This window comes from Anolis sagrei, chromosome 1 (genome assembly GCF_037176765.1).
Source record: "Anolis sagrei isolate rAnoSag1 chromosome 1, rAnoSag1.mat, whole genome shotgun sequence".
NCBI classification, from domain to species: domain Eukaryota; kingdom Metazoa; phylum Chordata; class Lepidosauria; order Squamata; family Dactyloidae; genus Anolis; species Anolis sagrei.
In genome coordinates, this window is record NC_090021.1 from 31,163,775 (window position 1) to 31,187,711 (window position 23,937).

Genomic DNA, 23,937 nt, shown 5'->3' on the forward strand with positions numbered 1-23,937 from the left:
TGGAGGATGGTCCAGAGAGCGCTGCGATTCACTGTGTCGAAAGCCTTTGCAAGGTCGATGAATGCCATGTACAGAGGTTGGTTTTGTTCTCTGCATTTTTCTTGGAGCTGTCGTGCAGTGAAGATCATGTCCACGGTTCCTCTGGAGGGGCGGAAGCCATTCTGAGATTCTGGGAGGGTGTCTTCTGAGAGGGGCAGAAGGCGGTTTGCAAGGATTCTTGCGAGGATTTTCCCAGCGGAGGTTAGAAGGGAGATACCTCGATAGTTTCCGCAGTCTGTTCTTTCCCCTTTTTTGAAGAGGGTGATGATGGTGGCATCCTTGAAGTTTGCTGGGATTTTCTCGGTCACGCACACTTTTTCTATGAGCTGGTGGATTTGGTGTGTCAGCTCAGGTCCTCCCTCTTTAAAGATTTCAGCAGGGATCCCATCTGGTCCACTGGCTTTGTTATTCTTCTGTTGGCTGATGGCATTGCTGACTTCTTCCAAACTAGGCAGTGCTGCAAGCTCGTCCCTGGTTTGTTGTTGTGGGATTTGTGAGAGGACCTCTTCGGCCACATTGGAGCTGCGGTTCAGGAGGCTTTGGTAGTGTTCTTTCCAACGTAGTGCAATTGAGTTTTGGTCCTTCAGGAGTTTGGTTCCATCTGATGAGCGTAGAGGCTGTATCCCATGGTTTCTTGGTCCATAGATGACCTTTGTGGCTTTGAAGAATCCCTGAGCATCATGGGTATCTGCCAGGTGTTGGATTTCTTCAGCCTTCTTTGTCCACCAGATGTTGTTGAGTTCTCTTGTCCTTCTTTGGACCTCAGCTTTTGCACTGGCATAGATCTTTTTCTTAGCAGCACAGTTGATGTCTCTCTGCCATGCTTGGAAGGCTTTCCTTTTCTTGTCAATTAGCTGTTGGATCTCGATGTCATTTTCATCAAACCAGTCTTGATGTTTCTTGGCTTGGTATCCAATAGTTTCTTCGCAGGCTTGGATGATGGAGGTCTTCAGTTTGTTCCAATGTTCCTCGACATTTTCGGGGTGTACTGTGGGTAGATGGTCCTTGAGTGCTGTTTGGAGATGGGCTCGTCTGGAGGGCTTCTGAAGGGCTTGGGTGTTCATTTTGCGCCTTGTCTTCCTTCCTTGGAGTCTGCGCTTGGGGGCAATCTTGAGAGCCATCGAGGATCGAATTAGCCTGTGGTCAGTCCAGCAGTCGTCAGCACCTGTCATGGCTCTTGTGAGGAGCACATCACGGCGGTCTCTGGCGCGTGTGATTACATAGTCTAAGAGGTGCCAATGCTTTGACCGGGGGTGCTTCCATGATGTCTTGAACTTGTTTTTCTGGCGGAAGAGCGTGTTGGTGATGACAAGGTTGTGCTCTGCACATTTGGTGAGAAGAAGGATGCCGTTTGAGTTGCTGTTTCCAACCCCGTCTTTTCCGATGGTCCCTGGCCACAGGTCGAAGTCTCGCCCGACTCTTGCATTGAAGTCCCCCAGGAGGATGATTTTGTCCTCCTTAGGTATCCCCGATAGGACGGTATCCAGCTGACAGTAGAATTTCTCCTTGATGTCTTCGTCAGCATCTAGTGTTGGTGCATAGGCACTTATGATGGTTGCCCGTTGGTTTTTGGCAAGATTGATTTGGAGGGTTGAGAGTCGTTCGTTGATGCCAGTGGGTGCTTCGGACAGATGTTTCATCAGATCATTTCTGATGGCAAAGCCAACTCCGTGCATTCTTTGGTCTTTTTCGGGCAGTCCCTTCCAGAAGAAGGTGTAGCCTCCTTTTTCTTCCTTCAGCTGTCCCTCTCCTGCTCTCCGGGTCTCCTGAAGGGCTGCTATGTCGATGTTGAAGCGTCCCAGCTCCCTTGCAATGATGACAGTTCTGCGTTCGGGGCGTTCACTGCCACTGTTGTCCATCAGAGTCCGTACGTTCCACGTACCGAAGTTCATTTTCCTTTTTTGGCCGCAGGGTGGTGACCCCACTGGACGCGGCAGTCCAGTCAGGGATAAGTGAGGCAGACTATGTTTAGGGCACCTTTTCTAGCCCCCTCCCCATGTGGGGTGAGCAGAGTGGGTCCTCAGAAGGGCTGCTCAGTCGCGGATACAGCTGCCGAACTACTCAACTGCCTCGGACCTTGAGGTAGAACGACTGAGTCCGTACCCACCGCCCATGTGCCAGTCTGTGACAAGGGGCTTCCAGATTTCACAGTCCTGCCCCCGTCGCAACTCGCTGGTCGCCATGGGACTTTGGTTGCTTGGTTTTTGTTTTCTTTGGAAGACGCCTGTGCGTGGGTTTTTTTTAATGTGTGGAGGTCAGTGCACAACTGATCAACACAAAGACTTCACAGAGTGAGGTTCCACTGGTGATGTAGTTTAACACAATGACCGTGGCTTCTCAGTCTGTTGCAGCCTTCTTCCGCCTTCGCAGCCGTTGTAACATGTGCCATGTTATCCTCCGCCTGCTCCGCCGTTGAGGTCTTTGGGTCTTCGGACTGTGTTTGGTCTGGAACCTCCCCCGCGGCCACTCCTGGGAGTGCACGACTCCAGTTGTTGTGCCTACAGGTTCATTGGAACGCGCAAGCCCCCTCACCACGACAAGGTGACAGTCCATCGAGGGGGACTGTCCATCGAGGGGGACTGTGGAAAGACCAGGGTGAGACAAAAGGCTTTTGTAAGTTGGGCTAGGTGTGAATCTTTTCAGTTGACCACCTTGATTAGCATACAATGGGCTGACTGTGCCTGGAGCAAACTCTTCTTGAAAGGTGATTAGATGTCCCTGCCTGTTTTTCTCTCTGCTGTTTTAATTTTAGAATTTTTTTTAATACTGGTAGCCAGATAACCTAGCCCAACTTACAAAAGCCTTTTGTCTCACCCTGGTCTTTCCACAGATATATAAACCCCTTTTTTCCCAGCTCCAGCAGACCTCACCTCTGAGGAAGCTTGCCATAGATGCAGGCGAAACGTCAGGAGAAATGCCTCTAGAACATGGCCATATAGCCCGAAAAAACCCACAAGAACTGAGTGATTCCGGCCATGAAAGCCTTCGACAATACAATACAATTAAATGTTTTGAAGCACAATCAAATACATGTCCATTTGGAAGTAAACCCCACTGGCTTCCTGGGGTCTTATTCCTAAATAAGTAGATATAGCACTGTAGAGTTGTAGCATTAAAAGAGTTATAGTTGGGTTTTCTTTTGTGTCAGGAGTGACTTGAGAAACTGCAAGTCCCTTCTGGTGTGAAAGAATTGGCTGTCTCCAAGGACGTTGCCCAGGGGACGCCCGGATGTTTTTTTGATATTTTACTATCCTTGTGGGCAGAGGTGGCCCTAGGTAATTTTCAACGGTAAGCAAACAGTATTTTGCCCCCCCCCCCCCCCACCAATCATTGATATATATTTTCTGTTTGTCGTGGGAGTTCGGTGTGCCATATTTGGTTCATTTCCATCATTGGTGGAGTTCAGAATGCTCTTTGATTGTAGGTGAACTATACATCCCAGTAACTACACTTGCCGCACTTGCTCCCTTGCCTGGCCCACTTTGGGTCCGGAGGCGTGCCTGAAGATGCCCACCTTTCCTGAAGGTAGGCGCAAAAACAAAGGAGGGAGCGGAGGTGGGAGATACCTCCAGCCAGAGGGGCTCTCTCTCTCTCTCTCTCTCTCTCTTGGTCCCAATGGCTGAAGAGAAAGTCAGGAGAAGAGGCGACTTTTGGTGTGCACACTGGGGTCTTCAGACACACCTCCGGACCCGAAGCGGGCCAGGCGCGGCGGCTCCGCCCCTTGGCCCACCCGCGGATTGGGGAGAGGAGAGGAGGCGGATGGAGCACCGGGGATCGGGAAAGGGAGCCGGTCATGGGGAAGGGATCGAACGCGGAGAAGGATTGAGCACCGGCTCTGCTCGCGCACCCGGTGGCCGGGTGGAGCAGGAACGAGAGGAGAGAGGCGAGGCTCAAGGGCCCGGCCCCTTTGGGAAGAGGATTGCCTGGCAGCAAGGCAAGAAAGCCGAGGCTCCCCCCGGACTGCTAGGGCTGTTGTGAGCTGAGGGGGTGCTCCTCAAGTGGCGGTCGAGGGGCATTTACAGAGGCACCTCTGCGCCCCTGGCAAAAAAAAGTGTTCTGTGACCACTAACTTCGCATAATGGATGAGCCGCCCCTGCTTGTGGGAGGCTTCTCTCATGTCCCCACATGGGGAGCTTGAGCTGACAGAGGGAGCTCAACCTGCTTTTCCTGGATTTGAACCGCTGACCTGTTGGTGAGCAGTCCTGCCGGCACAAGTGTTTAACCCATTGTTGACTAGGCAAGGGTACAGGGATGGTGCATATTAGTGGAGGTATTGATTTCATAGTTAAGACAACAAGAAATCTCGCCATAGTTCAATGAAGACTGAAAGGAGAGGAAAACGTTGAAAGAAAACATCCAGGTTAGGAGTAATTGCTGAAAAGATGCTTCCATGATTCCATAGCATTGGTCTATGGCAGTTAAAGTAGTGTCAGACTGCATTAATTCTATAATATAGACGCACCTGAGTTACAAGTGGATAGAGTCAATCAACAAAGTCACAGCCTGAGCTTGCAGGACCTGACCAAGTTGCGGAATGCTGATAACAGAGTGACTTCCTCACCATTGCGAGATCACTAGGATGAGACCTTATGTGTTTGCACATGAGTGCCTCTTACACTTTCTGTTGATGCTGAGCAATCCTACTTTTAATAAATACAGGTATCTGACATCATCCCTTAATAATTAACCATATTCAACAAGGGAGTTTTCCTATTCATTGAAAATGCTTTTATAAAGAAGTCAGTTACTTTAAAACTACAGTAGGGGAAGAAAAGTTCAAATCCTCCTTCTCAGCTATTGTAGTCCCAATTATTAAAAAGCTTCTCCCTATAACTGTAATTTTAATTTTGAAATATATGTGTTAAATGCAAAGACACATTAGGCTCCATAATGGCTATATTTTATTTATTTATTTATTTACTATATTTACTATAACCAACTGCACCCCCAGTGGCACAGTGGGTTAAACCGCTAAGCTGCTGAATTTGTTGACTGAAAGGTCACTGGTTCGAATCTGGGGAGCAGGGTGAGCTCCTGCTGTTAGCCCTAGATTCTGCCAACCTAGTAGTTTGAAAACATGCAAATGTGAGTAGATCAATAGGTACCGCTCTGGCGGGAAGGTAACGGTGCTCCATGCAGTCATGCTGGCCACATGACCTTGGAGGTGTCTACGGACAACACTGGCTCTTCAGCTTAGAAATGGAGATGAGCACCAACCCCCAGAGTTGGACATGACTGGACTTAATGTCAGGGGAAAACCTTTACCTTTTACCTATATTTATATCTTGCCTTATCGGAGCCCCCGGTGATGCAGTGGGTTAAAGCCCTGTGCCGGCAGGACTGTGCCGGCTGTAACGTGTTGATGTGAAATGCGAACGTAATGAGAAATAACAAAAGTCTTGGAAATTGTATGTTATTATCTTACAAATGAAAAGATAAATGAAAGGTTTTCATAAGATATGTTGTGTCCCCATATATTTCATTATTACAATTTACATATGCATCTGTATCTCTTACAAGGGGTTGGTTTAACCTCAGTTTGTTAGTAAAACTGAATTACAATGTTGTGGAGTGATGCATGTCTAAAAGTATGTCACCAATATGAATTATTTAGAAAGCTCTGACCTACACCATTGTTTCTTAGTAAGTGCAATTCTGTCCATACAAGATGTCTGAGCATTTTCCAGCAACACTTCAATAACTTCATATTTGTTTGACTGGCACTGAATATATTTGAAGTGGACAGCCTTCTATGTAGATTCTGGATCACAACTCCCATCAATGTATAGAAGGGGTTGGTTGGGCTTAATAATTGTCTGAATGTTGCAGCAGTTTCTTTCAGCATGTTATGCATTGTTTCTTTTTTATTTTGCCTCCTCCTCCCTTGTTTTTAATTGTCATTAAGCTGTCATATGCCTGTAAGATCACGTTAGAACCTGTATCTCGTGGAATGAATATAAAGATGGAATCCGTCAGTATCTTGGTTGCTTCAAATGCTTGCCAACCGCTTTGCTTTTGCTTCCAGGGCTGTGACTCCCAAATGAGCATGTCAGAAATGTCCTGCAGTGAAAGTACCTCCTCTTGTCAGTCTCTGGCACACGGCTCAGCTCCAGAAATCCTCGTCGGGCTGCTTTATAATGCCACAACTGGAAGACTAGCAGCAGAAGTGATAAAAGGCAGCCACTTCAAAAACTTGGCAGCAAACAGACCACCCAGTGAGTGGAATAATTTTTTTTATCCTAATACTTCTGCACTTGGGGGGATTTCACTGGTGGGGACTTCAATCCTATCACTTAGTCTTACCCCAGTCAAACTGAAATAGTGCAATCATCAGCTAATCTGTTTCATGTTTTCTATTCTCAGTCATTGGGGAAACAGAAGAAATCTAAAATTCAAAATATCGGTTGTGATTTGACAAGTTCCTTTTTAATTTTTCATGACTGACTGACTAATAAATTGCCTTTATCTTAATGATTAATTACTAAACTATTAATGCTTCACACCACAGAGCCAATATAAAAAGTGCTGTTTTTTACGTGTGCCGTAGAATGTTTATGTAAATGCGTCGAGGCTGCTTTAAGGGTATTCGTATAAGAGTTTCAAGGCATGTGAGAGTTTAAGTGAGATCGACATGTATAATTTAGATTTGATATTCCCAGTGGTGGTATAAAAATATTATTCCTGATATCCGGTATCAAGTATATGGTATTCCCTGTGTGTGCGTGTTTCAAAAATGTAATCAAATAATAAGATGGAGATAAAAAACATTTTTGTGGACTTGTAGAGGTTAGATTACTGAAAACATTTAGGGATCAGATGAACATGATCGTAGTTCTGAAATATATCCCCTGGGAGCTGTATCTATAAGATCTGGTTTAGAAAAGTGGTCTGTTACAAAAATTCACAGTAGTACTTGGACTCTGAGGGAGCTAGCAGAACAACTAAGCTTCATATGCAACAGGAGCTGTTGCCATGTATTAATATTTAGGTACATTCGCTATGCCAATTTGTTAACACACACATACACACCCCAGTCAGTAGTAGCATATGATTTGTGGTCAGGGATTCAAGTAACAACTGTCTAGATATCATGAATCATAGAATCATAGAGTTGGAAGACACCTTGTGAGCCATTTAGTACAACCCCCTGCCAAGAAGGAGGAAAATCACATTCAAAGCACCCCCTGACAGATGGCCATCAAGTCTTTGTTTAAAAGCCTCCAAAGAGGGAGCCTCCACCACACTCCGGGGCAGAGAGTTCCACTGCTGAACAGCTCTCACAGTTAGGAAGTTCTTCCTAATGTTCAGGTGGAATCTCCTTTCTTGTAATTTGAAGCCATTGTTCCACATCCTAGGCTCCAGGGCAACAGAAAACAAGCCTGCCTCCTCCTCCCTATGACTTCCCCTCACATATTTATTTATACATGGCCATCATGTCTTCTCACAGCCTTTTCTTCTTCAGGCTAAACATGCCCAGCTCTTTAAGTTGCTCCTTATAAGGCTTGTTCTCCAGACCTTTGATCATTTTAGTCATCCTCCTCTGGACACAGTCCAGGTTGTCAGCATCTCCCTTCAATTGTGGTGCCTTCAATTGTGGTGCTCCTTTCAGTTGCGGTGTCCAGTATTCCAGGTTTGGTCTGACCAAGGCAGAATAGAGGGGAAGCATGACTTCACTGGATCTAGCCACTATACTTCTATTTATGCAAGCCAAAATCCTATTGGTTTTTTTAGCTGCTGCATGACACCTTTTTCACACGTACTGCTGTTGAGCCAGGCATCCCCCATTCTGTATCTTTGCATTTAATTTTTTTCTGACTAACAGGAGTATCTTGCATTTGTCCCTTTTGAACAGAAACCCCTTGTCCTTGAATACACCCCACTCATTCAGACTATAGCTTCACACAGTAAGCCTAAACACTTTTGTTTTCCACTGCAGTCCATCTCAAAATGGTGAGAAGAAAGTAACTTCATGTCACCATTTTGAGAAGGAAAGCAGAAGAAACCTGTCCAAACGTATTCTCCCCTATGAACCATCAAGGCTATTAAGATCTTCCGGTGGGGCCCTGCTCTCAGTCCTGCCACTTTCGCAATCGCATCTGGCAGGAATGAGAGACAGGGCCTTTTCTGTGGTGGCCTCTCAGCTATGGAACTCCCGATTGAGATTAGATCTGCCCCCTTCCTCCTGTTCTTCAGGAGGCTAGTAAAATCCTGGCTATGGAATGAAGCATTCCCAGAATAATGGCTGAGACCAGCTACAGAACAAAGTTATCGACCACACGTACAGACTGAGTTGGACATGATTTTATCTTGGTGATTTGGCTTATATGTAATTTATTCTATATGTATTTTAAACCTGTTGTTGTTGTATTATGTTTGTAGGCTGTATTATTAGTATTGAATCCTTGCTATTAGCTGGTCTGAGTCCCTCTACGGAGGTAGAGAAGATTGGGATATAAAAGTTTTAAATAAATAAATAAATAATAAACATAGATCTATTTTTTGCATTTGGCAGCCTTCCTGCATGGTTCTGAGGGGGGAAATTGCCTGTGGGTTGGCTGGGCTTCAGAGGCCACAAAAATGGGGTTCCGGGATTGCAACCAGCACCCTGGATAAAAATCAGACACACAGTATCCATTTTCAGCACTTTTCCTTTGTAGAGCATAGCCTCCTGTTCTCCTCTAAAAGGTATGCTCAGGTCTTAAACATAGTTGTTCATCTTCTTCAATAATAGCATCATTCATATGTAGCTTAGAAACAAACTTTTATTCTCACTCTGTGGTTAGTAGGCACTCAAACATTAATTCATCCTAGCATTGGGCTATCAAATTTCCATTATCACCATAATATGTGGAGAGATCTCTAATGCTTCTTTCTTCAGTTGTAATCCCAACAAAGAAGCCACAAATCTACATGCTAGAATTAGTTGTTGAAAAAAGGCTCCCATTGGTGCCAAAGCTAACTGGAGAATGGGATATAGTGTTCAACAGAATTGTGGCTGGGAAGGGAAAAATAAAATCTCTTTTGCCCCATGGTAAAATCCTAATGAAGATCACCTTTGCTTTGCTTGAATTGGTTATTAAGAACACAAATCACAGAATTAATGTTTTGCCCTTAGAAAATGCATCCTAGTTCATTAATCACAACCACACAACGTATTTTTTAAAGTTTTTAAATATTCTCAATTGAAGTAAATTTAATTGACAGCTGAATAAATAGCTAACTAGTATTACTGTCTACAAAAGGATAGGCAAAATGTCTCCCTAGAGCTGTTTTCTCTGGTCACTGGTTCTTCCAAATTCCCAGGAATGAGTGTCCCAGGGATGAATGATGATGATATTTTACGCTGCCCTGTATCATGACGTCTCAGGGATTAATTCAGGCAAAATTGGCATTGATAGATTGAATTAATGTAAAACAATAGAAAATAATTTAAAGAGACTAAAAATACTATATTAAATAAATGGGCAAGTTAAAAACAGATTAAAACCTATTTAAAAACTTGTGCATACATACTTTGGAGTGAATTAGTTAGACCAGGCATGGGCAAACTTGGGCCCTCCAGGTATTTTGGACTTCAACTCCCACAATTCCTAACAGCCTACTGGCTGTTAGGAATTGTGGGAGTTGAAGTCCAAAACACCTGGAGGGCTCAAGTTTGCCCATGCCTGAATTAGACTCTATAGTAAACAGCCATTTAAAAAAATGTGGTCTCCAAAGGGAGAACATTCAACAATTGGGCTGCCATAGCTGAAAAAACCCTCCTCCATGTCTTCACATAGCATATTTCCCTCATTGGTGGGAACACAGTAGAGGGCCTCTCTGGAAGACCTCAATCTTCTGGCTGGCTGAAGGTGTTCCTTCAAGTACCTTCAAGCATTGTCTTTTCCTGAAGCTTCCAAGAATTATGATTCGCCTTTTATACATACACTGACAAACATTCTTAAGAATTCTCAAACTAAAAGTGGACTGCTGTTCTCCAGAATATGCAGGGCAGTTACTCTATTTATTGGAGTCCAATTGCATTTACATGCACACATCTTTGCTCATACTGAATTGACATGAATCAAGCAGTCCATGCATGGATAGGTTATCAGTGTGCATCCAATATTTATCATATTTATATACTGCCTTTCTCAGCCCAAAGGCGACTTAAGGCAGTTTACAGTCAGCAATCAATGCCCCCAACAACATAAAATATAATTAAGAACATTAACATATAATATAAACCATATAAAAACAGTAGAAAAAATAAAAACAATAAAAACACAAGTCTTCAGTGTCTCATTACTAAACTCAATAGTTCTATGGATCTAAATTAACCTATTACACTGCATTTGCAAATGCTTGCTCAAAAAGCCAGGTTTTAACTCTCTTTCGAAATGTTAGGAGGGAGGGGGACGATATCAGATCCCTAGAGAGGGTGTTCCATAGCCAAGGGGCCACCGCTGAGAAGGCCCTGTCTCGTTCCCGCCAATCGCATCTGCGAAGGAGGCGGGACTGAGAGCAGGGCCTCCCCATAGGATCTTAAGCTCCTAGCTGGTTCATAGGGAGAGATACATTCAGACAGGGCCAGAACCACGTGCAACCAAGTACAAACAGACTTGTGGGCCAGGCAAGTACATCTTTCATTCCAAAAGTTCATTTTTGTATCAGAGCACTTTACCTTTACCTTACTCTTGTAGCACTCTTGATAACAATAAGAGGTACTTGTTCTATCCTGTTTATCGATCCTACAACTTTATTTGAGATGGATCTTTATAATACCCGGATCTAGCACTTCCTAATATGCACAATGATTGTTCAGTGTAGTACAGAGAACGGGTTCTCATTCTGTATTTAGTGCCACCCTAACACTGTTTGAGTAGAAAACCTGTGCTTTTGAGTTGATATCTAAATACATTGAATAAGCCATGAAGCTTTGGATAGGGCTTCTATGCTTTCATAAAATGATTTTGCACTTTAGTGGAACACTTTCTCTCAGATGAGTGATCCAGTAAAGTAGCGTTTAATGCTTTGTTTAGCCAAAAACAATTTGTCAACCAAATTCATTTTTAATCCCATTAGTGTTCATTGTATTGTTTGTAATGTACACAGGGTGTGATTCAGTGACCACTTACCCCATTGTGATCCCATCAGCTTCCCCTTGTTCAAGATCATTGAATTGATCTTTACTCAAAAAGCTGGAGTTTGCATGAAAAAGAGGAAGGTCCGGGAAGGACGGCTCTATGAGTTCTACTTTTCAGCCTGTTTTTGTGCGCAATTGTTTCTGTTCTCTGTTTTAAACCCAATATAGATGAGGATAGCCCATTACTTAAAACAGTGTAATTTTTGTGTGAAAGATTACACAGTGACCTTAAAAAATTCATTTCATTAAAGTGTACTTGTCAATCCTTTTGTTCGATCCCTTTCTCTAAACTGACTTGCTAAGGTTTTGTTTCCTTCCGCTCTGGTGAATAGTGTTTCCTCTTAAACTTTAACCTTTAATCCTCTCTCACCCAACTATTGACATCTGGTCATTATTTCTTTTACTGCTTTCCACCCCCTGTTGTCAGACGGACTGTTCTGTTGTCTAAAACACTTGATAGGTGGACAGGTTTATATAATACGAGGTGAGTTCCTGTAGAGACTAATTGGATGTTGTCTTTTTCATGCAAAAGAAAGTTGCCAGCAGCAAAGCGCTCTCCCACCCTCCACCATCTTGGTTCCTGACAATTTGCATTTATGGTATTACTTTTATAATGGAGACAGATGTAATCTCTGCTTATGGATGATGGTGTTTTAAAAAAGAAAAACAGGAGAAATATCTGGATGGATAATTTTATTCCTTTGGCTTTACAAGTATTCCAATTTTATGCAGAAATCCAAGAGGTAGGGAGACAAGGAAATCTCCTATTTCAGAATAAAATGTATTCCCATCTCTATCGATGCAGCATGTTGCATGTGTTGCTACAATTGTATTTTCTCAGGCAAAATGAAAAACTCTGCAAAGTGAGTTAATGAATTATAGAAGCGTCGAAGGCTTTCGTGGCCGGAATCACTGGGTTGTTGTAGGTTTTTCGGGCTATTTCGCCTGAATCTGTGGCAGGCATCTTCACAACCTCTGAGGATACTTGCCACAGATGCAGTCAAAACACCAGGAGAGAATGCTTCTAGAAAAGTGGTCCTCAGACATTTTAAGTATAGGGGCCAGTTCATGAACCCTCAGACAGTAGGGGGGGGAGGGGGGGCTGGCTATGGTTTGAAAAAAACAAACAAAGCATGAAAGAACAATACAATATTTAAAAGGAAGAACAATTTTAACCAACATAAACGTACTAGTATTTTAACAGGAAGCATGAGCCTGCTTTTGGCTGATGAGATAGTTAAGTTATTTAGGCTCATTGTTATTGTGTGCCTCCAAGTCATTTCAACCTAGGGCAACCCTAAGTCTAATGTTTAGAGTGGGAGCCGTGTAAATAACCTTGGAGGGTTATATCTGGCCCACAGGCCTTAGTTTGAGGATCCCTGTTCTAGAACATGGCCATGCAGCCTGAAAAACCTACAACAACCCAATTATAGAATCATTGAGTTGGAAGAGATCTTATGGGCTATCTTGTCCAACCCCCTGCCAAGAAGCAAGGAAATCATATTCAAAGCACCCCCGACAGATGGCCACCCAGCCTCTGTTTAATAGCCTCCAAAGAAGGAACCTCCACCACATTCTGGGGCAGAGAGTTCCACTGCTGAACAGCTCTCAAAGTCAGGAAGTTCTTCCTAATGTTCAGGTGGAATCTCCTTTCCTGTGGTTTGAAGCCATTCTTCCACATCCTAGTCTCCAGGGCAGCAGAAAACAAGCTTGCTCTCTCTATGATTAATGGTCAAGATCCAGTTGCTCCAGTGCATATATAAAACTTCACAGACAATGATGTCTCTGTTTTCTTCATTGAGCAGTTGAATATTATATTTCCTGTGGATGCAATATTTTGGATTGTGCCCAGAGTATTTTAAGTATTGTTACCCTACTTCTGAAAAGCATTATAAAGCAACGATGCTCTAGTAATATATTATTCTACCTCTTTTATATACATATTTAAATAGGCAGCATGAAGAACTTCACTCAGATGAGTTAACATCAACTTTTCAGTCCATTTTTCTTTTTGTATCTTGGCATTTTAAACGTTCACAAAACTCAACTGAATGCAGACCACATCCATGCAGAGATCTGTTTCAGCAAACATTTCATCATGTGTTCCCATGATATATCACTGCACTCTATTTCCATTTTTATTCTTACTTTATTTATGTTTATTTCAATTTTAAAGTCACCTCTTCACATTTATCAGAAAGCTCTGATACGCTTCACAGTGTTGTGGCCAGTTGTAGCTTGCTTAGTGTTAATGCTACACTTGTCTGCTTGATGCAAATAAACAAGGGGCAGTGGGTTAGAAGGATTATGAGGTATACCTTTAAGTCTACTTGATGTAAAAGAATAAAGGAGATTAAGCCAATATTTAAATCAAATATTTTTATCCTTGTCTTCACATTACTAAGTTCAGTCAATTATTCAAAACACGATATGGTATACACCATAACCTTGAAAGGTATTCTGTTGTTTTGTGATAGAAGACATCCTTTGTGGAATATATTTTCACATATGAAATGGTTTATTTTATAGATACGTTTGTTAAGCTGACATTGCTGAATTCCATGGGTCAAGAGATGTCCAAATGCAAGACTTCCATCCGCAGAGGGCAACCAAATCCAGTTTATAAAGAGACCTTCATTTTCCAAGTGGCACTGTTTCAGCTTTCTGACGTTACACTCATATTGTCTGTGTATAACAAGCGCAGCATGAAACGAAAGGAAATGATAGGCTGGATTGCTTTGGGCCTGAACAGTTCTGGCGAAGAGGAACTCAACCACTGGACTGAGATGAAGGAATCCAAAGGACAACAAGTGTGTCGGTGGCACGCGCTGTTAGAGACTTAATGCCTCTTTGTGGCTCAACAGAATGTCAGGAATCAGGATCCAACAATGCTGCCCTTTAGGTGCAACTGACACAAGGTGTTGCCGAAATTACAAATTCAACATTCCAGTTCAACAAATGCACAAAATGCTGCAGAGCAGGATTAACTTCCACATCTTCACTAAACATCCACAGGTTTTCAGGTAAAACATACCAGACGCAGAAGGGACAGCAACCCTGAGTCCGTCTCATGATGCTTTTCAGTTTTGTTTCCCTCTCATCATGTTTAGGTTTTTCATTTAACTTACAAGTAATTTGTGTAAATCCTCTATTATTCAGAAATTCTTATATTGCGTTGTTCTCATTCTTTTAGTGGTGCTATGCTGTGTTGTAGATTGCCTGTCAACAAGCAGTGTGAGGGAGAAAAGAGCAGTTAAATGGTGGAGCGAAACACAATGGGAGAGAAAATGTATACTCTGGGCTCACGGTAGTAGAAGTATTACCTTTTCCTCCCTTAGCAACTTAACATTTCTGACAGTTTAATTTTGAAGAACACTAGTGTCGCTATGCAAGAGCAGCCCTGCATGCTGACTGCTTATCAGACACACAAAACAGCTCCTCTGCCGTGCCTGTTCGAGGCTGGAAATTATTTTTTTCCACAGTGAGCTAAAATTGTTTTCAAATGGAGATAGCTGTTCATGGTGTGTATACACATCTGACTCTTTCCCTTGATAAACCAGATGTTTGGTGTTTCTTCAAAAGTTTACGAAACTGGCTTGACCAGTGAAAAGTGACTCTCATTTAGGGAGCCATTTATGCATGGCTTCATTGGATCTTAAGGAAATCTACTCCCGGTGCTGGCATTCATCAGATTTTCCTTAACTCCACCATTAGAACAGCATCCTTTTTAGGTCATGAAATTATGACTTTTCACCTTTCTGGTTGTTTGAAGCCAAAATTGAAAACATAAGGATCCAAATACAGCTATGTATCGTTGAAGGCTTTCATGGCTGGAAGTCCTGGGTTGCTGTAGGTTTTTCAGGCTATATGGCCATGTTCTAGAAGCATTCTCTCCTGACGTTTCACCTGCATCTATGGCAGGCATGCTCAGAGGTTGCCTGCCATAAGTGCCTTGTGAAATGTCAGGAGAGAATGCTTCTAGAACATGGCCATTTAATCCAAAAAATCTACAACAACTCTGCTCAGCTAGTTCCCTATTAGAGCTTGCATTTTTGTCAGTAGCTTTTCCATGTTTTGGAAGTGATGTGCTTTCAGATGAAAAGCTTCTAGTGATACCAGACAAAAGAGAGCTAGCACCTTTCACTCTCCAAGAAGTTATCTCTAGAAAGAAAACAAACGAACAAAGTTTAAAAAGTAAGAAATGGAGGCTAACATTGCCTAACTGCGATACTGTTCTGAGACAGAAGCCTCATTTGGAAGCATCCTGAAAGCTATTTTAGAAGTAGTCTGAGATATGAAATAAGAGCTGAGTTTTTCAAAGAGAAAAATGAAAATGTTTGACTGGGTGAACATGAGTAGCTGGGCACAGTCCAAGAGGCATGTAAACCATAACAAATCAAGCATGCAGTAACTTTCTAGCAAGTGCCTCCCGTGGAAACCAGTTGCATTTTTTGGTTAGCTAACAGAAAACAGACTACAGCTCATAGCTTTATGAAAAGTTTCTTTAACTAAATCCATAGATGATTTGAAGTGTTCATTGTAAATGTTTAGAAATGCAGAGATAGTGAAGGTTAAGAATTAAAACATTTGGGAACAAGGATAGCCTACAAAGTTTAACCCCAGCAATGCAATGTACTAAGCATCCCTGTTGCTTTTGTAAGTGTTGTTATCGCCACCACTGGCATTATCATTTGCAATGCCATCATCATTTTGCCTTGGAAGACAGCAACATTTTGGATTTTGAGATCTGAAGTATACAGGAAAATACTCTAAAGGTGTATCTACACTGTAGAATGAATGCAGTTTGACACCACTTCAACTGCCATGGCTCAGTGGTATGGAATCATGGGAGTTGTAGTTTGGTGAGGCACCAGTATTATTTATTTATTTACACTATTTATATTCCACTCTTCTCAGAACATACATATGCAGCAAACTTTCAATGGCATTTTATATACGAACAAGAAAGACAATTGTACATAGATAGAAGTATATATTGGCTTTTCCCGTCTTCGGCATCTTGGAGGCTTTGTGCTCCATTCCGGCCACTGGGTGGGGGGGGGGGGTGCTGTTGCTCCATGTCTCTGCCAAAGAGCTTTGTTCATAAACTTTCCTCCTTTTGATTGAGTTGTCAGCATTCCTTATGGGTGCCTCAGAATACCTCCCAGTGTTTAAGTGGTACCTATTTATCTACTCACATTTGCTTTCAAATTGCTAGGCTAAAGGCCAGGAGCTTACCCTGACTCGCACTTCAAATTGGCAGCCTTTTGACTGCCAGTACTCTTTGGCAGAGAAAGCAAAAGGCCATGTAAAACTACAATTCCCATAATTCCACAGCATTGAGCCAGGGAAGATAAAGTCGTGTCAAACTGCTTTCATTCTATAGTGTTGATGAATCCTAAGAGTATTTCAGCTCAAGGGCCCTTGCAATAAAAATATATATCTTCACAACTTTCTGTTTCAAATACAGGGTTCAGGGATGGTTTCTAGGGCCCCATCTACACTGCCATATTGGAACTGGATTATAATGGTCAGTGTAGACTTATATAATGCAGATTGAACTTCATTGAAATGGATTATATGAGCCTACACTGCCATATAATCCAGTTCAATGCATTTAATCTACATTTTGAAACAGCATTATATGGAGTGTAGATGGAGCCTAAGTTAAAGACAGGCGGTCATTTCCTTTCCTTCAGAACACAGTTGGAATCATGATAAAAAAAAATCAACATAAAGAAATATTGTATATTATTTCTACCTGAGGTTGAAATATGTATCTATTGTAAGCATAGCCAGAGTTCAAGTTCCGATTTCTGGACAAAGGGAGACTGCCAAAAATAATCTTCTTGTTTATTTAAAAGGAAGTGATTGAAAAGCACATGTTTATTACTTTAAAGTCTTCACTATGCGATTGAATGCCACTACATTTGATATGGATACATATGCATTGAAGGATGTGTAATGTTCCCAATCTCAAATTCTTAACAACATCCTTAAAAAATTCCAAGCTGTTGTCTTGAAATTGTTATTCAGTGCCTTTCACGTTTCACTACTTAAATTTGTAACTATAATGCAATGCTGAATTGATTGATTTTGAAGATTTACAAAACGAATTTTCCTCCCTGTGTTGCATGAAGCGTAAGGCACAAGAACTGTCATTTTATTTTGTTTTTTAAACTATTCAGGAATCTTTGCGAACAGAAATATTGTTAATATAAGTACAATATAGTACATTCTCTTCCATTGTTTCTTGTTCATTTTAGCATACATCCTTATACTGAGTCTTCACCTGTATTTTATGGTTCAGAAATCCTCAATTTAACACATTTTGGTTAAGATGGAGATGCTTGGGATTTACTGCTATATCTGCCTCTGCAGTTCCAAGCATCCTTGTCATAAGCTAAAGCCTAAATTCAGCTGTTTGACCCCACTAGAATAGGCCCATTGTATCAATGGAAACTTGGTAAGCCATCATTTTTGCAAGTTCCATTGAGCCAACAGTTCTACTGTACTTGGGACTAACAATTGGATTTAGGACATCCTACTGTTATTAAACTTTATGAAGCTTAGTTCTGAACAAACAGGTTTGGGACTGGGCTGTAAGACTTGCACTCTCATAGTGCCTTGAAGACTGGGATATGGATTTGTGCAGGGAAGTAACTGATCAGTGAACGATGGCTTCATGAAAATGTTCCTAATTTTTCAAATGTATTACTGTGTTTGTTACTATGATCCAGGAGACTCCTCATTCAGAAAGTTGCCTCACCAGAGTTGTACCTCTGTATATGTTTCTTCTCTTTCAAGTACAGTATCTCATAGATACAGCTAATGAGTAATTCCGCTGGAAGGCGAGATAGAAGCGAGCTATTTTTAAAAAGATGTTTTTTGTGCAATGATCTGTCACATTAATACCTGCCCTAATTTTCACATTGGTTGCCTTGTTTGGAAATGACCTTGTACACATAAGTAGTTCTTTGCTGGTTTATGACTCTAATAAATCTTTGATTTGGTTTGACATAAATCATTGGATGAGATGAGAAATTTAAATCTTCTCCTAGCTTTCTGTGGGATTATTTTGCGTATACAAACTGAAGGTTCGGCATTTTTGTATCACGAGATTACATTTACTGAAAAGAAAAGTGTTTGGGAATGTATGTGGGATGTTCTTAAGGAAATTCAAAAAGTCAGACTGACAGAAGATCCTACCAACTCTATACTTGTGTTTGTATAATAATCATTACATATATTTTATGGCATTATTTAGGATTATATATTAGGGGTTATCTCCAACAGTGGCATTCTGTTGACAAAAAGCTCTTTGATCCAGAAGGTTACATGAATATAACAGGAAGGGAAGCAATCACACATGCAAACACCCACAGTAGATTAGAGAAGGTTGGGGAACCCTTTGGTATTCAATGATGTGGAAGGTGGCACTGGAGAATGCCAATTATAGAGAAATGGGCAGAAATGAACTTGCTACCCATTTCACCTATATCAGATTCACCTGAATTAAGAAGTGTGGTTGAACAAAGTGAAAATTGTGTAAATACAAACACAAGGAAGGTTTGGAGTGTGCTGAGGGGGAGGGAAAGATAGGGACAGCCCGAAGTACAAAATGGAATTAGAACTGAGAAGGAGAGCCTTCAGACTTAGTCGTACTATTACCAAACCCTAAATACTAAAGCAAAAACCTGCATTTCATGGGTTCCTTTTGGGTGTGTTTGTGTGTGTGGAGAGATCCCGTCATGATCTGGTGCTGCAGTGACTCTCCAGATCTAATAGAGGCCTTCTTTGCTATTTGTGATCCTTTTAAATGGGCAGGATCTTCTGCCCTCAAGGTTTCTGATTTGCCCTAAAGCTCTTAGTCCTTCCATAAAAGACACACTCTCAAAGAGCAATAAAACACAGGATGGCAGATATTACTGCTCTGGAGAACAAGCCCTATGAGGACCGACTTAAAGAGCTGGGCATGTTTAGCTGGCAGAAGAGAAGACTGAGAGGAGACATGATGGTCATGTATAAATATGTGAGAGGAAGTCATAGGGAGGAGGGAGCAAGCTTGTTTTCTGCTGCCCTGGAGACTAGGATGCGGAACAATGGCTTCAAACGACAAGAAAGGGGATTCCATCTGAACATTAGGAAGAACTTCCTGACTGTGAGACCTGTTCAGCAGTGGAACTCTCTGCTCTGGAGTGTGGTGGAGGCTCCTTCTTTGGAGACTTTTAAACAGATGCTGGATGGCCATCTGTTGGGGGTGCTTTGAATGCAATTTTCCTTCTTCTTGGCAAGGAGTTGGATGGGATGGCCCATGAGGTCTCTTCCAACTCTATGATTCTATGGTGAAAGCTGGAGAATAACTCTATGGCTAAGCTATAGAAGCCCAGTTCTGGGGGAAAGATAGTTATAATTAAGCCAAGTAAATAAAAAATGGAGAAAAATAGTTGGATTCAGATGTTCTATTTTCATTCTATGACTTGATTCTTTGCCACCAGCATGCCCTGGGATCTAAATAAATTCCAAAACTATGCAACTTGGCTTACAATCACACTCCTAGATCAACCAAAAGAGTGATGACCTTCTACAAGACCTTCCAACTCAGCACTTTGTCATGAGCATTTGAAAAATACAGTTGTGCCTCTGCTCACCATATCGAAAAAAAGAATCTAAAGTCCCAAGGCATCCAAAATCCATTGAAATGACTGAAGTACCTACCAATCCCTAGGTAACTCATTATATAAGAACTTGAATCACTGCTCTGAGCCTTTCCTTCAAAGACAACTAAGATTGTAATTGCTACACTTAGAAGAAAATAGAACTCCAACTTTCTACTTTCACACATAAGTAGTAATCTCTGGGTAAATTTCATACAATAGTTTAATCCAGAGCAATGAACTTTCACCTTTATCTGATTCATGAACCAGGTACGTTTTCTCTCCCACTTGTAACAGTTCCTCCAGAACCCTAAAAATGCTCAGGTAGCAAGGTGACTTTGGCCAGCCCTGGATCTACTGAAAAATATAATCATATGCAGTTGCCTTTCCACATTTGCAGTCTGCACTTTTGGGGATTTGATTATTTACAAATTAGATTTAAAATGTTCTCTCTTTATTCCTCCAGGGTGACTCTATAGTCAACTTCCTCCAGGTATGCTGGAGGAGCTAGATGTTTCTGGAGAGATCTCCAGAAACCTCTAAATCTTCCAGTAGGATTCTATGGTCAGCTTCCAGTGGAAGTTGACCATAGAGTTGTGCTGGAAGGCCGAGAAATTTCAACAAAGATGTTATCTGGGGTAAAAGCAATAACGAATTCTTTATTCATGGTCCTGCACTTTTATGGGGGATGCTGTGCCCCTATCTCCAGCTTTTCCAAACATGTTACTATATTTATTTCAATAAATGTACAGGCTAAATGCTATAAAGAGCTCTAAAGGAGACATTTGTAGAAGGGGAAGGAGAATAAAATAGTTACTTTTCAAAATGCATTTTAAAAAAAATAGCTTGCCTTTTTGGTAGAGTTAGCCAGAGACAGAGAAAAAAATACAAAATCCCCACCCGCCATTCTTCTGGACCAGGTGTATGATGATATGCTGTACTGAAGCATACATGGGTCTGGCATTGGTCAAGAATACAGTGATGTGCAACCTATAGGAATACTTCTCAATGCAAATGCAAGGCTGTTATATGTGCACCCCTTGGGCTGTACACAGCAGAGCAGGTGCTCAATAAACCCCAGTGCTTTTCTAGCCTGCTTTAAACTGCAAAGAAACACATTTTGGAACTTCAAAACCAGAGGGATTCATTAAGCACCTGCCATGTTGCAGTATGCTAAAATGGTGTGCTGCATATAGCCAAGAGGGTCACAGATTTCACAGGCTTACAATGTGGCGTATTAAATTTCATCGTCGACAAGGACAACATTCATGAGTACAAATCAACTGAAGAATAATCAGAAGTGCAGCCACTCTTACTGGTTTCCAGTACTTAGTGTGAATTCCAAGCTGCATAAATGAGTTGCCTAAGGAAATTGATTAACAAAACTTTCTAAGAATGCCATCTTGAAAAACTGCACACCCTAAATCAAGATTTCTAGAGTCTCCAGAAGTCCCTGACCACACTTCTCTATGATCTTCTTTGAGAACATCTCTAATGAATCGGATATCCAATATGGACAGCGCTCCATCTCGGAAAGAACAGTTAAGCCATATGTATAAGGCTTTGCTTTGTTGTCTGCACACAGACAGAAACTGTATGGATACAATTTTAAAACACCTGTGCTTATAACATTTTCCTTCCACATTTGAGTTGTGATGTTTGTGGATTTGATAATTAACGGTTTTATTCCTTCTAGGAAACTCTAGGACTGCCGATGGACAACTTCTATGGACAACTTCCAGCAGACGTCAACCACAAAGACGTACTGGAAAATCAAGAAATTCCTAGATAGGTGTTCTCTCTGATAAAAGCAATAGTAATTCTTTATTGCCATGTTTAACTTTCTTGGGGGTCCTGTGCCCCTAATGACAGCAAAATGTGGAAGGCTGTACTCAGGTATGTGCAAAATTTCTCATTTGTGTGATCATATAGAATCCTTTCATGTAACCAATGTACATGTCCCTAGTTTAAGAAACCAACAGGACACCTTTGTTGGGGATGAGGAGTTCCTTATTAGCATCATTGTGTTGACAATAATTATCTTCTCTTTCTGAGATAATTACAATACGATCCTCATATCAGCAGAACCAGTATCCATAGTTTCATTTATCCATGTTGGACAAAATATATCCCCTCTAGGCATTTTCTAGGTCTTCCAGTGTAACCTTATGGTATTCTTGGTCCAAAGGTCCTTTATCTCAATAGGGTGTGCTAGTAGTAACCATGGTTTTGTGTATCTACCAGAAGTCCCACGCACATGGGAATCTACTGTGCTTTTATCTGATCCTAGGTTCAGTGGCTTCCTTTTTACTGAACTGATGCTAAACCTAAAACTACTAATTTAAGCAGGACCAATATTAGGTTCTGTTTAACCATCAGTCAGAATTTCTTCTATCCCAAATTTCTAGCATGGTAAAGAGTGAAAACTGTTCACACCTAGAAATCTAATATTTGCTGTGTTCACTATCCTGTGGTATCTTTACTTGCCCCTTTTCTCTGGATGCCACAATTGTATTTCAACTTAGTGCAGTGCTACAAATGTTCTATAAATCCATTAACAAAAACCTTGGATTCATTCATTCTTCTATTCATTTTGAGGATATCTTGTCAATCTCAAGTAATGGCACACATAACTACTATTAGAGGGAGGAAAAATAAAACATGAATCAAACAGTCTATTTTAATCCCAAAGTATAATACAAGGTATACCAAAAGTCTCCATACAAAGGAAACATGGTTGCTATGAGTGGGGAAAAAAGACTGTGTGTGTGGAAAGAGGCGGCCAATATGTAGATAATTTTCTGTAAATATTTTGTAAAATTTTGTAATATAAATTTTCTAAATAAAGATACATTTCGCTATAATTTCCCATTTTCCCTATGTATGGTGACTTTTGGGACACTGTAGAATTAGTAGGATCATGTGCTGGTGTAGTAATTAATTGTAAATATTATCTTGTATTATTTCAGTTCACTAAGTAAAATGAGATTTCTTTTTGACACCAGTAGTGTCAATCCCCCTGTTACAATGTTCGAAAGTTTCCGCAAGTTAGACTTTATGGATAAGCAAAGAAACTGCAAATCTTCCTGTAGGTTTTGAAAGAAAGAATGGCATTTTGTTTCTGTGAAAGTGCTTTATCCTCAGGACGTAGCCAGAAGATATAATGTTTCACTTTTTACCTGATTTGCCAACCTGTGCCACCCACACACAAGGTCCTCTTATAAAGAAGGCATGCACTGAGGCAAAAACTGAAACTTTTAAAAACCTAACTGAGTTCTTGTACTTAACTTTTTGAAAAATTGCACATATTGTACATATTTAGTGAAATGTTGTGTAGGATTTCTCTACATTGTATTTGTTTGTAGTTTCCCAAAAGATCATTTCTGAAACAACCCATAAGAGCAGTAAGCTTTGACCTCCCTTTAATTTTCTCATTATTTAGTTTTCAAATTTATTGGAAAGTTGGAATGGAATGGAATGAAAGGAGGTGGAAGTGGTTGTTTTTTTCTATTACATGGATACAGAATATATGTCAAAAGTTTGGTTTTCAGTGGATTCATTTGCAACGTTTTTGGAACAGTGGCAAAAATAATTGCAAGTTAATTTTTACTTGTTTTAATTCATTATGTAGCTGCAGTTAGCACAGGGGGTTAAACCACCGGCTACAGAAAATCTTGCTCACTGGAAGGTTGGCAGTTCAAGCCGCATGCGGGGTGAGCTCCAGTTGTTAGCTCTAGCTTCTGCTTACCTAGAAGTTCGAAAACAGCAATGTGAGTAGATAAATAGGTACTGCTTTAGCAGGGAGATAAAAGGTGCCCCTCCTAATGGCCAAGTCGAGCATAGACTCCAGATGCCAGAAATGGAAAAAGAGGGAAGCCTTGCCTCTGTGTATGCATTGTCTGTCTTTGTTAATTGTATAATGACATTGAATGTTTGCCATATATGAATTCTGTAATCTGCTCTGAGTCCCCTCGGAGAGATAGAAAAGAATATAAATATAGTTTATTATTATTATGTCACTCAGTTGTTTTATGTATCTATTTTTTATTATTGGAAGTTGCTCTGAGTCCCATGTTGAGAGATGGGGCAGAGTATAAATAATGTTTATTATTATTA

General features: G+C 41.2%; 1 protein-coding gene across 9 annotated transcripts in view; it reads left to right on the forward strand.

Annotated features, from left to right (window-relative positions):
• The window catches only part of SYT14 (synaptotagmin 14), a 117,707-nt gene extending 99,519 nt beyond the window's left edge, over positions 1-18,188 (forward strand). For 6 of the 9 annotated variants that reach the window (XM_060754340.2, XM_060754338.2, XM_060754339.2 and 3 more), the window contains 3 exons: positions 6,065-6,254; positions 11,592-11,648; positions 13,694-18,188. In XM_060754340.2, coding sequence (XP_060610323.1) covers positions 6,065-6,254; positions 11,592-11,648; positions 13,694-14,007 — 561 coding nt within the window. In that variant the 3' untranslated portion in view covers positions 14,008-18,188. The remainder of the gene's footprint in view (positions 1-6,064; positions 6,255-11,591; positions 11,649-13,693) is intronic. The other 3 variants (XM_060754341.2, XM_060754336.2, XM_060754337.2) reach the window with 1 other exon arrangement.
• The last annotated feature ends 5,749 nt before the right edge of the window (positions 18,189-23,937 follow it).